Consider the following 16,240-nt stretch of genomic DNA (forward strand, 5'->3'; position numbering starts at 1 on the left):
TTGCTGATGAGATGTCTAAATTGCCCTTCAGAGCTTTATTGCAAATAGAAGAGGCTCCTGCCTTAAAGCTTTCATTACAGATGCAGTAAGTTTTACCAGCTGGACGCCTCCATCTGGGAAGGGAGGGATTCAGCCACCTGAAATTTGTGTCACCTTTAGCAGTGTGACAAAGGCCTTGCTTACAGAGCAGCTTCACCTGATCAAGAATTGCCTGTTCCCTGAGTGCTTAGGTGGAAATGACATCTATTAACCTGAAAGTCAAATATCTGCACTTGCAGGGGGATTACTGCCCAGTGTGGCTGAGTTCTTTAGAGAACAGCTTTTCCCAACTCTATCAATGACATTAAAAGTTCTCTCTTAAGGAAAAAAGTAACCAAGCAGTTTAATGATTTAGTGTGTGCGTGTAGAATCCAGCTGCTTTAAAAAACATTCACACCAAAAAATTCATATATATATCTGGGTTGAAGTGAAGGAATATAGTCACTCCAATTTATTTTGAGAGAATATGACAAAGTATTGCCTTTACAATGAAGGAAAAAAAATTGTCACCAATGTATTCCATTCTAGCAAAGGCATATTAGAAATAGCACTAATGTTTTCAATCTCAATCAGTTCATGTGTTCATTTTGCTCTCTTGAGTCTGTTAAAGCTGAGAAATAATGTATGAAAATAAGTGCTTGGTACTTTTACATGTTTATGACTAAATTCTGATTGACTAGAGGCTTTAATACTTGGAGTCCAGATAAAATTCATAGCTAAGAATTTCCATTTTCAATTTGTGTTGACAAGTCAGCATTTTTAAAATGCTTAGCACCACAGTCCTCATCTTAACTTTACGCATCTAAATATTAAAAAGGTAGCTGTGATGCACTCTGATGTCCTGCTGTTAAACATCTCAAGCTGTCAAACTAGTCTCTTCAGAAATATGGATTCTGGGAGAGAAATCTTAAGCACTGGACAGCAAGGGGGTGGAAAATTAATAGAAAGAAAGTGGTACAAAACCAGTTAAAAAAAAAAATAATAGAGCTGATACGTTGTAGAATTACTGTCTAATATTGTAGAAGTTGTCTATATTTTTGGTGGGGGGGAGGTTTGGTTTGGTTTGGTTTGGTTTGGTTTGATTTGGTTTGGTTTATGCTGAAGAAGGACTTAATTGGAAAATTTATAATGATACAAAAGACATAGAGGTTATTTTAAATTCTTTTGACATCTTACACAACCATAAAGTTCTCTCATGTTGTGATACCTTAGTTTTGTAGGCAGAGGAGTTATGACTTAATACACACCTGGTGAACTGAATAACTGAGGGGGACATGAGAGGCCCCAGTGAAAAGGGCACATGAAAGCAGCTCTACACATTTATACCATGAATTCTCTTTTGTCATTCTCTTACTCTTGTTTAATGCTGAAAGTTCCTTCTCTGCTGAGAGTGAGGGAAAGATGTAAGACAAAAATCTGTGTGTTCAAAAGCTAGCAATGATCAATTTTCTTCTGTCTCACTCATGCTCAGTGATTGTACCTGATCTTTACATTTTTGGTCTTCTGTTCCCCTGTGGTCCCTAAGGGCTCTTGGAGTGAATTACACAGCTGTGACGGGATCCCAAAGCTGTTCAAAGACACTCTGTTCTCCCCTCTTTCCCCAGCGAAGAATTGTGTTCTGTTATGTACACACTTCACTTTGTTTTACTGCTCCTCTTCTCTCTTGCCTGACAGTTGACAATTGGCAAAAAGCCTTTTTCTAAAAAGAGAAAGCTCTTAGAATGTGTTGAAAGGTGGTCACACTCTGGATTAGCACCTCTTCGGGGAGCACTGTTTTCAGAGCAAAGCCAGCTCTGCCTCCCTCCCAGGTGGTTTTCAGTTCTCTTCTGTCTGCTGTGTGTGCTGAGAGCACATCACAGGCAGAAAAACAATGCCTCATGAAGGTGGTACCAGAGGATGGGCAATCCTGCAGCAGCTGTTGTTACTGACACTGGCATTGCTTGTGGCTCCCTTTCATATTTGCATGTTGCACTGAATATTCCCTATAACAGAGGAATGTGTGAGTGTGTTGACAAGATACGCTGATATTTTTAGATGCACGTTACCATCCAAGGAATAATCTGCAGGGAAGGAAAAATTTCACCGTTTCCTGGAGGTAAAACTGTTTATTTGCTCATAATTCACACCCTACTGTTGTTGGCAGGGAAAGAAAGAATTTATGACCCTGCTCTCCCATGTGCACTCACTTTCAAAGCAGTGTCATCTCTGGTGATGCCAAATTTGTGAAACTAGAATGCCAGAAATCCAGACACTTCTCTGCCATGTGGATAAGCTGACATTTTATTGACTGTGACCCACGGCTGTGGGTTGCTCCATCCGTGCTCTGTGTATGCAGGGTGTTGGGCATGTGCTGCTTCTGGAGTAGATTTCGTGCTTAGACAATGAAGCTGAGTGAGCAGACCCCAAAGCCAGTCCTGCAGTCCCACAAACGGCCCTGCTGGGTCCCCGTGAATCCTGCACATCAGCATTAGTGACTCTCATTAAAAGTGGCCACGACATTCCTTGTTTCCAAATCTCACCCACATCCAGGGTGATCTCAGCCTCTGCTTTTACTTCTAGTGGGGCATACAGGCTGTCTTGCTTGCTTAAAAGCCTACTCAGATGAAATCTTGGTTCCTTTCCTCTCTCTACTGCTCCCTGGCTCCCCCCTTGCATTCCAACCACCTTGGCAGGAGCCCTGGCTGCACCATCCAGAGGGTGATCCCATTCCCAGCAGCTCAGATTCTGCTCCCTGCCTGCCAAGGAAATGATGGCTGCTGGGCTGTAGAACTCTGATCCTTCACCATATCCCATTTACCTACTTGCTGTCAGTGCAGCAGTGAGGAGAGTGTGGAGCACTTTCCTTCCCCAGGACATTTTGCTTTGTCCTTGGAATGAACACATACTGCATTTTCAGAGAAAAGACCTTCAGACACTTGCAGCCTGCCCATCCTCCTTTCTGCACAAGCTGCTTATTTAGCCTGGGAAAACTGAGTTTTTTTGGCTTTTGCCTCTTTGTTGACTTGAGGTGTCTGACAAATATTCACTTTCACAAGAAATGCAGTCAGCATAATGCATACCTTTGGAAACAAAATTTGTTCTGAATATTGTCTGGGTTGTCATTGTGTCATTCCATGTCCAGCAGTGACAGAAAAAAGGCTTTAAACAGAAGTGTACATTTGGATTAGATATTGGGAAGAAATTCCTCCTTGCGAGGGTGTGAGGCCCTGGCACAGGGTGCCCAGAGAAGCTGTGGCTGCCCCTGGATCCCTGGCAGTGTCCAAGGTCAGGCTGGATGGGGCTTGGAGCAACCAAGTGGAAGGTGTCCCTGGCCAGGGGATGGGACTGGATGGGCTTTAAGGTTCCTCCCAGCCCAAACAAGTCTGGAGTTCCATGATTCTGTGATTCTCTATCACCATTCTTGCCTTGCTTTGTTTATTTTTTTCCATTTATGATGGCAGGAAATAACAGCCATCAAATAACAAATAAATTGGTGAATGCCAGCAGAAAGCACCAGGATCTGATCACTCCAGATATCTGCAATGCCCAGATGGAAATGAGTGCACATGGATGTAGCCACAGTTCTTTATTCTCCACCATTGGGTCCATATCTTATTACAAAACTTTCTTATGGAACAAGTTGTTTGCTGGTTTGACTTACCCAGACTCATCTGTTCCTAATAAACCATCCCAAAGTTCTTTTTTGAGAACACAGAAAGTTTCCGATCGGAAAAAAAAAAAAAAAACAAAAGGGAAATATTATTGTCTCCTGTTTGAGAACCAGATAAACTTGTGCCTTTTTTTCCTCACTATGTGCTAGTGGGGCTTTTTCCTATCACCTTTATCTTTATAGAATCCATCTCTGGTAAAATAGAAACCGTCCTTATTCCATGAGCCTACAGCTTCCAAAATCCAAAACTAGTCCATGACTAGTGGGCTAAGAAATCTGGCACAAAGCTAGTGAGTAATGACAGGAGGCTTCCACTGCTCCAGTCCAGCACAATGAATGTCTTGTGCAATAACTAAATGATGTCCCACTTTTGGGGCTTCTTCTGAGCTGTGTCTTCTATTATGGACATATTTGTGCACAGTGAAGAACTTTAAATCTTGGCAGAGAAAGATATGTTAAAAAAACAAACAAAACAAAACAAAAACAACTCAGCCAGGAAAGAAAAAACAGTCATAGGGGAAAAATGCTAAGAAGGAGGATGAAAGGGGTGTGGGGGGAGAAACTCCTCAGATCATTTATTGTGACAATTGGTATTTTTTCTTAGTGAGGGGAAGAAAATGCTTCATCATTGCCCCACACTTCCATCATAACTTTTACTTTCTATGAGCAGAAGACATCTGTTATTTTTGCTTTTTGTTCATTTTATAACATCAGAGTCTTTGGCTTGTTTGAAAAAACTACACAAGGTACTGGGCAATAAAATCCAGATATCTAATTTTGTAAGTTATTATAGTTGCCAAAGACATAACAAAAGAGCAAGAGAAAGACTTGAAGATGAAAACAGGAATACTGAGAATTTTAACTGTGAAGATCTTACTGATGCAAGAGCAAGCCAAAATCTGGACACATAGAGGAAGGGATGAGATACATTATTTATCAGCAAAGGAAAGCTGTAAATTGAAAACAAATAGGAATTCATCCAGAGGTTAATTCTGCCAACACCACAGGAAAAAAAACCCAAACCAAACAAAAACAACAAAAAACCCCCCACACACAAACATAACCCCCCACCCCCACTCAGAAAAAAAAAATAATTTTAGTTCTGAGGGATTTCTTAGTATAGAAGGTCTGAGGAATTACCCAAATGGGTGGCAATGAAACAGTAAAACATATAAATATTTATTGAAGTCAGGAGACACAGGAATCATTAAGGAAAATATTTCCCTCAGCAGTAGGCTTTCTAAAGACTTTCTGCCTTTGTAAAAACCTTGTCTACATTCACTTACAAGGTGCTTTCTCCCCTGTGCTGCTGGGGTCTTGCTGGAAGTGAGGAGTGTGTCTTAAACTCAGATTAGGCTCGGTTCAAATGACGCTGTAATATAAAAAAATTGAAATGAATAAAGTGAATTTCATTGAATTGGAGTCCAACTGAATTAAAATTGTGCATGAATGAAATGGGGTTTTTTGCTTTCTGTGTTTGCCCATAAAATATTGTTCTTTTTGTAATTTTTTCCCATTTAAAAAATACAAATTGATTTTTTAATCTATGACACAGATTTAGACTGAATGTAAGGAGGTACTACTAAATCATTTTGTATCAATTTTCTTCACTTTACTGTGCATTTACTAACCAGGACTTCTGGCAGTACAACCATTTGTTCTGCTCTCTTTCACGAGGCAGCAAAAGCTTCTTGTGAGTCCCAGGTTCTGCTGTCTCAGATGTGCTTTTTTTCTGCTGGGATGTGTCAAATAGCAAAGAATCTAATTCTGATCCACAGACATTCACATTTAATTAATTTCAGTAATTGATAATGTTTAATTAATGACTTGCACTGTCATCTTTATAAACTGGATTTCTTGTATCTGTATACCTGTAAAAGGGGAGGTTTTTTTTTTTTAACTGGAAATTCTTGCACTGAAAACAATGGAAAAAACACCTGTCTACTAAACAGGTGCATTGGCAGGGAAATCTTTAATTTGAATCTAACCAGCATGGTTGTACTTGGGTGAGCAGTTCAAAACAGAGAGTTCTGAATAACAGTGTGTGTGTGTGTTTGGGAGGAGGCAATGTGTACCTGTGCTTGATTATTTTGGCAAATATACAAAGCAAAGGATCAGAGGGACACTTTTGAAAATGATTTTGGCCATTTGCAGATAGCCTCTCACCTGTCTTCTGCAGAGCTAGTGCAGCTTTAGCATGGCACAGTTCCAGCCTCCTGCCCATCCTAAAACACCCTGTGGGATCACTCTGGTGTCTGGGTGTCACACTGAGCACCTTGGGAAGGACAAGCCACAGGTGGAGCATGCAAACCATCGCTACAGTTGTCACTTCAGCCCAGCTTGAATACTTAGATACACACCCTAAAATTAAATATCCTATGGCTTTGACTTTTTGACAGTTTCTCTTAAAATCTGGAGTCGATCTCTTCTCTTTACCCCTCCTGAGCTCAGCACACACAAAAGTCTATGAAAGTTACTACTTTTGTGTAAGAAAAAAGAATCCCACAGCATTTCTTTGTAATAACTGTTCAGCTACAAAATTTTATTGGTCTCCTTCTATGTTCCCTCTAGAGGATGTAATGCACAAAAGCATTGCCACGGAACATATAAAATTACAAATGAAATTTATTGTAAAAAGTAGAATGTCTTCTAGACTGGTGTCAGTATTTATTTCATTCATAAACCAAAACTGCAGGTATAATATATTCATTGTCAGCAAGTTCATGTGTGTAAATTGCCATCCAACAGTATTGACTGATATAAGACAGATATTGAAAAGACAATTTAAATTTACTCTTCCAAACATAAACTGTTCCACAAAAGCACTGTAAAAACTCCTTCAAGGTTTTGTGTTGTGCTTCACATTTATGGTTAACTACATAATTTGGTTGTGTCGTAGTCCACTGTGTTTGGCAATTTGGCATTAAAGGCCTGCAAAGCAGATTGGATCCTCACCACTTCACTGGTAGACAGTTTGAGTCTATGACGGAGCAAGCAAGAGAAGAGGTCCAGACGACGTTGGCCGGGTGGAGAGAGTTTATTTACACGATCCCGAATCTCCAACAGCTGCAAAAGCGCTGAGTCCTGTGAGCCCTGAGTGTAGGGGTAGTCCAGCTGCAAAATCAAGTCTCGAATTGCTTCTGGGTCGAAGTGCATGCTGTAGCCAAACACTTGGATATTGTTGATTTTCATGTAGCCCAGATTTCTTGAGGGATCAATAAATTCCAGGGGTTCGTAGTAGATGCTCTCATTGCCATTTGGACCGTTTGACTTTATTCGACTCCTCAAATAGATGTGCACAGTTTCAAAAAATGTCTTCCACTTGTTGCCTAGAGTCAGCGTCCAGTTATAACACTGAAGGGGTAAGTCCAGTTTAGTCCGCTCCCAGTCTGGGAAATTATTTTCGTTCACAGGCATAAACCAGCTCTCAGAGTGGCTGCCCCCAAAAGGGTTGATATAAACAGCAAGGACGGGCTCTAAGGTGCTGTTCTTAGTCAGGCAAATCTGCAGAGAGAGGCCCAGTATCATATGGACCAGGCTGGACTTGTACTTGTTGCTCTTAAGAGTCAGGAGCATCCTCTTGCGCCATGAGGGGTCGAACCAGCTGTTGAGGCGCATGTCATTGCTGATGAAAATGGCATGCACCTCGATCCTGCGGTCCGTCTTCTGCAGCAAATACCTCATCTCCAGGTCCTGCAGGTCCGTCTCGAAGCCGATGTAGTGCTCAGTGGAGTCGGCCACCTCGGGCTTGCACAGCCCCTGGCTCAGCATGTAGCCGGCGTTGCAGCTGCCGCAGCGCGTGCGGTTGTCGGGGGCGCAGCTCAGGCACGCGGGGCCGTCCCCCACCGTGCAGGGCAGGGAGCCCTGGCACGCCACCTGGTCGTTGGGGCACGTGCACGTGTGGGTTTCCTCGGAAAAGCTCCCCAGCAGCCCGTTCTCGTTGCAGTAGAGGAACGACTGGATGCGGTTGAGCCAGTAGTTGGAAGACCTGCAACATGACAACAACTTGTTTTAACAAAGAGGAGCCTGCACACAACAAATACAGCTTTGTTGTATTTTGTCATGAAGAGAAAAATTAGGCTGGTTTTAGTGTCGGGTTAAGGCACAATAGCATCAGCTGTTGGATAGATGCAGGTATAAATTGCCTCTTAACAGTGCAAAATCACAAAAGAAAAGTTTCCCTATAAACCCACAGGCAGGACAGGAACATTTAGTTCATGTATTTGTTTTCTCTGTGTCTCTGTCAAGGAAGCCTGACAAATCTCCATTTTCTGTAACTGCCTTCAGTTCTTCTTTAACATCCTGAAATCCTACACAGTTGAGATAATTTTGTGTGTTCTATTTGAGCAAAGTGCTTCATGTGTATCTAAGTGTACAACTTTACTCTCCCTCTATTCTATTATGAAGATTTGGGTTTGTTTTTTTTTTTTTTATACAGGCTGGAGCTGCATTGATTTATAGACAGTGAGCCAAAATTCTTTCCTGGAATAGCAGTAGGTCCCTGCTCCCCACCTAAAGAGATTCTTTAGATGACTTCCAGCTCTACAGAATCTCTACAGGAAGCCATGCATGAGCATGTTGTGTTTACTTTTCATCTTTAGGGACAAAATTAAAAGATCACTTTAATATTCTTCTTGTCATTTCATTTTGGTTTCACTAGGAGGTACAGTTAATATCCTACATCACACTGGGAAAACATACTGAAACCAACAGTTTAGGCTGATGAGGCACAGCCACTAGAAGAAAGACAATGGGAAGTGTAGGGCTACATGGAAATAGTCAGAAAAATTATCTTATTTGCATTTTCCAGTTGCTATTATTCCCAGCAATGCACAGTTTCAATAACTTGTTTTGTCTGCTGCAATCAGATCTATTGTTGCCACATGAATGATGATGGTTGTACAGTTTCTTCCCCTTTCATTACACTGTTTTGGGGAGAAAATGCAAGACTCTCATTTACCCCTGACTGACTTTTAAGTCACATCTGAATTTGTCTCAAGGAGAAATCCATGGCATCTCAAAGACAGATTTTTCAGAAACATGAAAATAAAGTTGAGAAAAAAAATACATCGTTTTATACTCTGGTGACTTTTTAAATCTTTCTGGTTTTTCACTTTTTTAGGGCAGGAATCTTGGTTGTTCAGGGTTGGGGGTTGATATGCCTGTAGCTCTGTGTATTTTCTAGAAGCATAAGTAAAGGTAATAACATGCACAACATCAACATACCTTATCATTATTCTTCTTGGTGCTTATTTGAAAGTCAGCATTAAGCAAAAATATTCTGAGTGAGTTTATTCCTTTGTTTCCTGATTAGAAAATCACAATGCCCGTTCTGCAAGCAAGGTCAATGTCACAAAAAGTTACCCCAAAACTGAGACCTTAAAGCTGTCCCAGGTGTAACTGGAAGTTCCTGTGTTTTGTCTGGGTTGTTTTGACAGCAGCCTGCACATCTGGAGCTGTCCCAGCCCGACCAGGTGTGTGTGACCCTGGTGCCCCTTTTGGGCTGAACTCTCCTGTTTACTGCTATAATCCCATGGGCACCACAGCAAACAAAACAGGGCAGATTCTTCCCAAAGGAGGGAAACCAACCTTCCAAAGGCCTCTCTTTGCAGCCTCTCCCTAATCCTTTGTACTTCTCTGTGCTTATTTAAGAATTGATACTGAGTCCCAAAAGCTTCTGGAGGTAAGATGTAAAAGTCTGGTTTACTTTAACTCTTTGGTTAATGCCATTTGATTTTCAATAGCCTCCATAAAGCTGTTACCTTCTGATTCATCACAGTGGACAGATAACTGGGCAGATTTCAAGGCTGCATTATTTGCATTTTAATCTCCAAGTTTTCTGCTGGTGTTGTTACTCCCAGGTGCTGCCACATGACTACTGATATTGACTGGGTTTGCAGCAGTGGCTTTTTAGCATCCTCCTCCACTTCTGTTGGGAACAGAAGTCTATGCCTTTGAAAAGTTTTGTATGAGGAATACATTTTCAGAACACATTTCCTGAAAACCTGTTTTCACATAGACCGAGCTCCGAGCTTCCAGCTGCAGTTTTAATTCATCTCAGTAGTGGATAAACAGCTGCAGAGATTTTCTGAGTGAATTTTTGAATACTGTTTTATTGAGGTGGATTGGGTTTCTTGGAAAGGTTTTTGTCAGCAGGGAGGCAGGCACAGAGGTGTCCTCTGGAGGAGGGAGCTGGGGTGGGACACAGCTGGGTCCAGCCAGATGTTCTGATCTTGACTCAAAAGCTTTTAAATCTTATCTCCTTCTCCCTTCCCATTGAATGCAGGGAGTGAGAGAGTGGCTGGGTGTGTAGGGCCAGGGATTAACTCACCACACAAGGAGATAATTTCCAGGTTAAAGTTTATCCCTGTTGTGTTCCATGTATCCTCACTTCCTCTTAGATCCAGTCAATAGCATTACAATTTTTCATATTTATATATAACACTGCTACTTATAATTATTTGGCATTGAAACAAGTAAAAAACCATTCTGCATAATTTTTTTTTCATATAGTAGAGGTTTTGTGTGGGAACTTCTACATGTTTGGGTGGGGAAAGTATCTGAAATGCTCCAGGCAAAGAAAAAAGTGGAAACTGTGGCATTGCTTTAGAGTGGACGAGAGAATGGAACTGGGAACACAGGAAAGGAATTCTCTCAAACAACAGGGGTAACTGGAAGAGAGACAGCCAGAGAGGAATCTGACACTCTTGGAAGAGGAGAATTTTCTACTGCTAGAATAAGCCTACAAAAACCAGCAACATTGATTTACTGGCAAGGGTTGATTTGGTTTGGGTTACTCACTTTTCCAAACACATGGTGTATAAAACGTTTTGGTTTTTTTCTTTATTAATGATGCAATCTACAGTTTCAATGATTATGAAAACCAAAAATCTTTAGTCACTTCTTTTTTGTTGTTTTTATTTTTAATGAGCCTACCTTCCTCCTTTTATTTTGTTAGGGAATAGAAGCAGCAGTTTAGAGATCTGTATGAAATTGAAAACTGCAAAATTAAGTAAGTTTATTTCTATAACTTAGTTATGTTGTTTGTAACTCAGCTTTGTCTGGCTTATTTAAACTGCTATGTCTTTGATGATTAGCAGTTGCAAAGAGGTCAACAACTTTAGAGGGTGGGAGGTTATCTCCTTATCCAATGAAGTTCAAAACAATAACATTCTAATATTATTGCCTTATTTTGATTTCTTTTTACCTGATTTTAACCTGAGAGATTTCAAGCAGAATCTGCTTATACTTGTCTTTGATTATTAAATAAATACAGTCTATTTAAAAAAGATAAGATCTGCTTCCTTGTTTAACTGCTTGTTTTAAAATTAGTCATTAAGGAATACTGTTACTCTTTGTAAATTTATTGCTTTCAGTGGAGTGAATTAAGCAAATTATGTGAAAGTCCATAAAATGTAGGCGATACCTACTTTGTTTGAGCCATTCATCCTTAATTGGATAAATTCACACTGGTGTATCATTACAAAATCATGCTTTTTCTCCTAGAAATTCAAGACCAGATAAATTCTGGACCTGAACCCAATGGAAAGGTTTGATTGGAGGCAGATGTGTCCTGCAGATCAACACCTGGCTGAACAGCTGGTGCAGTTGAGTCTGCCACAGCCACTCTGAGGACTATCAGAATCATTGCATGCCATAAGATAAAAGAAAATTGGTGAAGCCTCCCTAAATCAACTGGAGAAAGCAACATGACCACAGGTGCCCTGAGGGAGGCTTGAAGGAGTTCTTCAATAACAAAAAAATATTAGTATTTTATTTAGAAAATTACATATGCTGTCCTGATGAGTTAGTTTTCCAAGCACTGGGGTATAGAGCTAGCTTCCAAACCTAATGAAACTGCAAGAATATTCCTAGTCACTCAACTAACTTCAAATAAAAATGGAATGCTTGAAATACCTGTGTCTTCTTCATAATGCAAAATTGTGTGATAATTTATAATCAAAAGCTATTTCTGGTGATTCACACACTTGAAATCACTTGACTGTAGAAGTAATTTTTAGTTTAATTGAATATGATGCTTGGGAAGTACAGGATACTCATCAAATTATATAACAAATTGCACCTTCCTGGAAATTGTTTGGAATTGTTTTAAACTTCTTTTGTTTATTAATATCAAGTCATTGAAATCAACCTTTCAAAAAAAGCACAAAACTACAAAAGAAGTGCAAAAGCTGGACAGAATTTCTATGAAAACATGAATATTGATTGTCCTGTTAGTAGAAAACCTGTTGTCTCTATAGGAACTAGATCACCAAGCCACTGCTCTGATTTATGAACACTGAGCCAGGCAACCCATGCAAATCCCAAACCCCTGCCTTTTATTTAACACCCCAAAACTGGTCTCCATTTTTCTGGGGTTTGAATCTCACCATTGACTGCTAAGAGCTCCTACTCATACAAATCATGTCTCTCATGGAAGAACAATTCCTCCCTCCTCATTAACTTGTCTGATCAAATATGTCAATGTGAAAATACCTAGGGGTGCATGACCATATTCCACAGATTTTCTCAGTTCTTAAAATTTACTTTGAAGCACTAATTCTGCTTCAATGATAACTTCAGCTCCAACATCTACTCATTTCCTACTCTGCTACAAGCTCAGGCTGCTGTTACAAGATGAAGATCTGCTATCCTATAAACTGCACCAGCTTTCAGCTGCAGTGCTTGCAGGGAAAAGAAAGCCTGCCAGATAATCTCACTTTTACACAAGCATGGTAAAAAATATGATAATCCTAGGGAAGTTAATTCAACAATTAACAGCAGCCAAGTTTCTGATGAGAATCTTAATGACAGACATAAATCATAATTCTGAAGTGTCATTTTAAATATCTTGCAATTGTTTTTCTTTCTATGAAAAAAACTTTATTTAAAAACAGGATTATTTTTACTAGAGCAGTTGCAAGCTCAATCCCAACCATGTGCCTATTCCTGTTCAGTACACTCTAACATTAAATGTAAGAACAATGCACTATGGTCACCCTATAGAATAGCTGGATCAAGTATTTAATCATGATATGACACTTTTACCTCCTTCTCTGCCTCACTAAGTGCTTAACATCTGTTGTACATCAGATGGCTCAGTAGCAGATGATGAGTACTCAGTGAGGCAGATGCTAAGTAAAAAGATGAAGACAATTTAACAAGAAGAGGAGAGGCAGTAAAATACCCATTACCTACTTTCCCTTCCTTTGGAAGCCAAGTCCAGTATAAATCTGTGAGACAGCAACATCACCACCAAATGCACTTACAGACATCTCTACAACATCCTACTCTGGATCAGGTGGATTTACATCTTGGGAAGGACAAATCAGACTCCAAGCACTTTGTTTCTGTGCTGTCATTCAAGACAACAACAGTGGTAATTGATGCTTAATTTGATAATGGTCTTTATGACAATCTTGTTTTCTTCTAGGAATCAGGGTAAAACTACCAACTGCACAGTGGCCAGAAGAGCAGTGAGTGATCATAGAATCACAGAATCACAGACAGGTTTGGGTTGGGAGGGACCTTAAAGCCCATTCAGTGAGGATGTCAGCCCCTGCCATGGGCAGGGACACCTTCCACTGTCCCAGGTTGCTCCAAGCCCCAGTGTCCAACCTGGCCTTGGACACTTCCAGGGATCCAGGGGCATCCACAGCTTCTCTGGGCACCCTGTGCCAGGGCCTCACCAACCTAAGAGAGAAAAAATTCCTTCCTAATATTTAACCTAGCCTATCCTCTGGCAGTGGGAAGTCATTCTCCCTTGTCCTGTCACTCAATCCCTTGGAAACATTCTCCCTCTTTCTTTCCTGTGTGTTCCCTTCAGGTACAATGAGGTCACCCCAAAGCTTCTCTAGGTGCACAATCCCAGCTGTGCCAGCCTTTCCTCCCAGCAGAGCTGCTCCATCCCTCTGACCGTCCTGGTGCCTCCTCTGGGCTCTCTCCAGCAGCTCCAGCTCCTTCCTGTGCTGGGCCCCAGGGCTGGGGCAGCTCTGCAGGTGGGGTCTCACCTGAGCAGCGCAGAGGGGCAGAATCCCAATCCCTTTCCTGCCACCCACGCTGGGGGCTCAGCCCAGGGCACAAGGGGTTCTGGGATGGGGCAGGTCCAGCTCTCACGCACCAGCACCCTCAATTCCTTCTCCCAGGGCTGCTCCATCTGCTCATCCCCAGCCTGGATTGATCCTGGAGTTTGTCCTGACCCAGGTGTGGCCCTTGTTAAACCTCCTGAGATTCACATGAGCCACTTCTGCAGCTTGTCCAGGTCCCTCTGGATGTCATCCTGTCCTTCAGGGGTGTCACTGCACCCTCAGCTTTGTGTCACCTGCGGAGGGTGGCCTTGATCCCTCTGTCATTAGAAGATTGAATGTTTTTCATTTATTCAGCCTCACAAAATTAACCACCACTCAAATAAATGAGCCTGAAATAATTTTGCTGTGGCTCATGTCACAGTGAGACTCTTGGTGGCACTGCAAATGCCACTCCCTGAGATGGCAAAGGGGGCAGTGCAGCTGTTCTGGGTCCACATCTCACAGTTTCACAGCTGCTCTGCCTGAGCCAGGTACTTCAGGCTGATCCAAAGGTCTGGGCTGTGTGGGCCATGGTGAGCACAGAGAGCAGTGTAAAGCAGGGAAGGACTGTGATGCTTATCTAAATGTATGCTTCCTAAAGGAAGGAAAAACCTCTACCTAGGGCATGACTGTTAGCATGCACAGAAAGGATATTAATGAGCCACGGAATTTTAATGGAAATGCTGTCTCTGAATGCTAAAATTGCTTCTAGCATTGAAGTGGATGCAGTAACTAAAGAAATCTGTCTCTGTGAGGGTATTCTGTGGTGACTGGGTGAACCTGGGGCATGATTCTGGATTATGTTGCTGGGGCTATTCACAATCTAAACTGAATCTAGTTTGAATTATGAAGGCAAAATACCTTGTTTTCCCTGTTAATCACATTTAAGGAGAGGCTTTCCAGATACCCTAGCTCTCATGCCACCATTCTGCAGCTGCTGCCTGGGCCCCTCAGGGCTGGTACAATAAAGTTTTACATCAATAATACATGCTTTTCCTTTTAAATTCCAGATAGTCTTTATATTATGAGAAATAGAGGAATTAAGCCCCTACATTAAGTGGTTGAAATCTTTTGCATCTCATGGAGAAAACTGCCTATATAAAGGGTTTCATGAAATTTCAAGTTAAACAATATTTTTGCACTAAAACATGTAATATTTCAGAGGATATTTCTAGTTGGTCTGTTATGAATTGATTTACAAAGCTTTGTAGTTTTAACACCTACATTGATGTTAGACTCTTATAATTCTCACAGTAAATTTTTTTTATATGAAACATTTCTGCCACACACACACATGAAAGAATAATTACAAATAAAATAAAATTAAGATAATATATCCACTGTTCTTTTGACACAGCCTAATCATAATGAAGATTGTGGTATATTTACTTGAACATCAAAGTGCTTTTTAGCACCAAATATTTATGCAAAGAAAGCCAAATCAGAGACAAACTTTTACTAAATAATGATCCAAAGTACATCAGGACAAAAGAAATACACAGAAAATTAATGAATCCAGTCAATTTTAGAACAAAAAGAATCAGAACTATTTGGAAAATTAAGAGTTTCCATGCAAAGGAGGAAGAAACTTGCTACACACATGCACAAAATCCCTCCAAAACTCTCCAGCCAAAAACCACTGAGCCAGTCAACCAATGTGTGCTTCTTGGAGCCACTCACCTGTTGGGTACCAACGTTTGTGTGTGCTTGTGTTTGTAGTGTCAGATCTGGGAAAAATTGACCTTGGCTCACAGATTAGCCACTAATTTTGTGGAATTTTAGGTGGAATTTTCCAGATGCATCTTAAAGTATAAATATATTTTAAGAGTTATGAAGTTATTATAAGGCTTAACTAAATGCCTCTGTAACAGTCAGGTTAATAAACCCCTCTAAGGCATTAGGAAAGTAACAGCCAAATTTACTGCAATGAAATCATCTTTTTTTGTGTGAAGTGTGAAGGAAAACTGTGAAAACATCATAATACATAATATTGAACAAACTGAAATAATCACCACCCTGCCTTTACTTCTGCAGGGAGAGGTAAGGTAAGAGCATGATAACACTGTGAACATTTGTGGAGACCCTAAAAGTCATTCCCTAGTTAGGGAGACACAAGAGGTTTCTCCCATAGCAAACTCTGTTCTGTTTCTTCATGCCCAGTCTAAATCTACCTTCTCTTATTTTAGAGCCACTGCCCTTTGTCCCCTCACTACAGGCCTTCTTTAAAATCCCTCTGCGTGTTTTATCTGACTCTATTCATGTCTCATGTACTGATGTTGCACAGTGTGTTTTGCCTGCATTTCTGCCAGCCTTTCCCTCCCAGATGGATTTATTAGCCCCAAAAGTTGCTCACATTAATGTAGAGCAAGGGCCACTGGCTGCTCTTTGCTCTGTGTTCAGCAGACCATAAGGTAGAGGGAAAAAAGAAAGAAGTGAAGGAACACCCTGACTTGGGAAAAAAAAGAGAAAAAACAAATAGGATTTT

At 40.9% G+C, this 16,240-nt stretch overlaps 1 protein-coding gene across 3 annotated transcripts in view; it reads right to left on the reverse strand.

Annotated features, from left to right (window-relative positions):
- Window positions 1-6,209: 6,209 nt before the first annotated feature.
- LOC117000057 (BMP/retinoic acid-inducible neural-specific protein 3) overlaps window positions 6,210-16,240 on the reverse strand; it is a 192,780-nt gene continuing 182,749 nt past the window's right edge. For all 3 annotated transcript variants that reach the window (XM_033067404.1, XM_033067406.1, XM_033067405.2), the window contains one exon: window positions 6,210-7,676. In XM_033067404.1, coding sequence (XP_032923295.1) covers window positions 6,560-7,676 — 1,117 coding nt within the window. In that variant the 3' untranslated portion in view covers window positions 6,210-6,559. The remainder of the gene's footprint in view (window positions 7,677-16,240) is intronic.

The sequence above is a fragment of the Catharus ustulatus genome, chromosome 9 (genome assembly GCF_009819885.2).
Source record: "Catharus ustulatus isolate bCatUst1 chromosome 9, bCatUst1.pri.v2, whole genome shotgun sequence".
NCBI classification, from domain to species: Eukaryota; Metazoa; Chordata; class Aves; order Passeriformes; family Turdidae; genus Catharus; species Catharus ustulatus.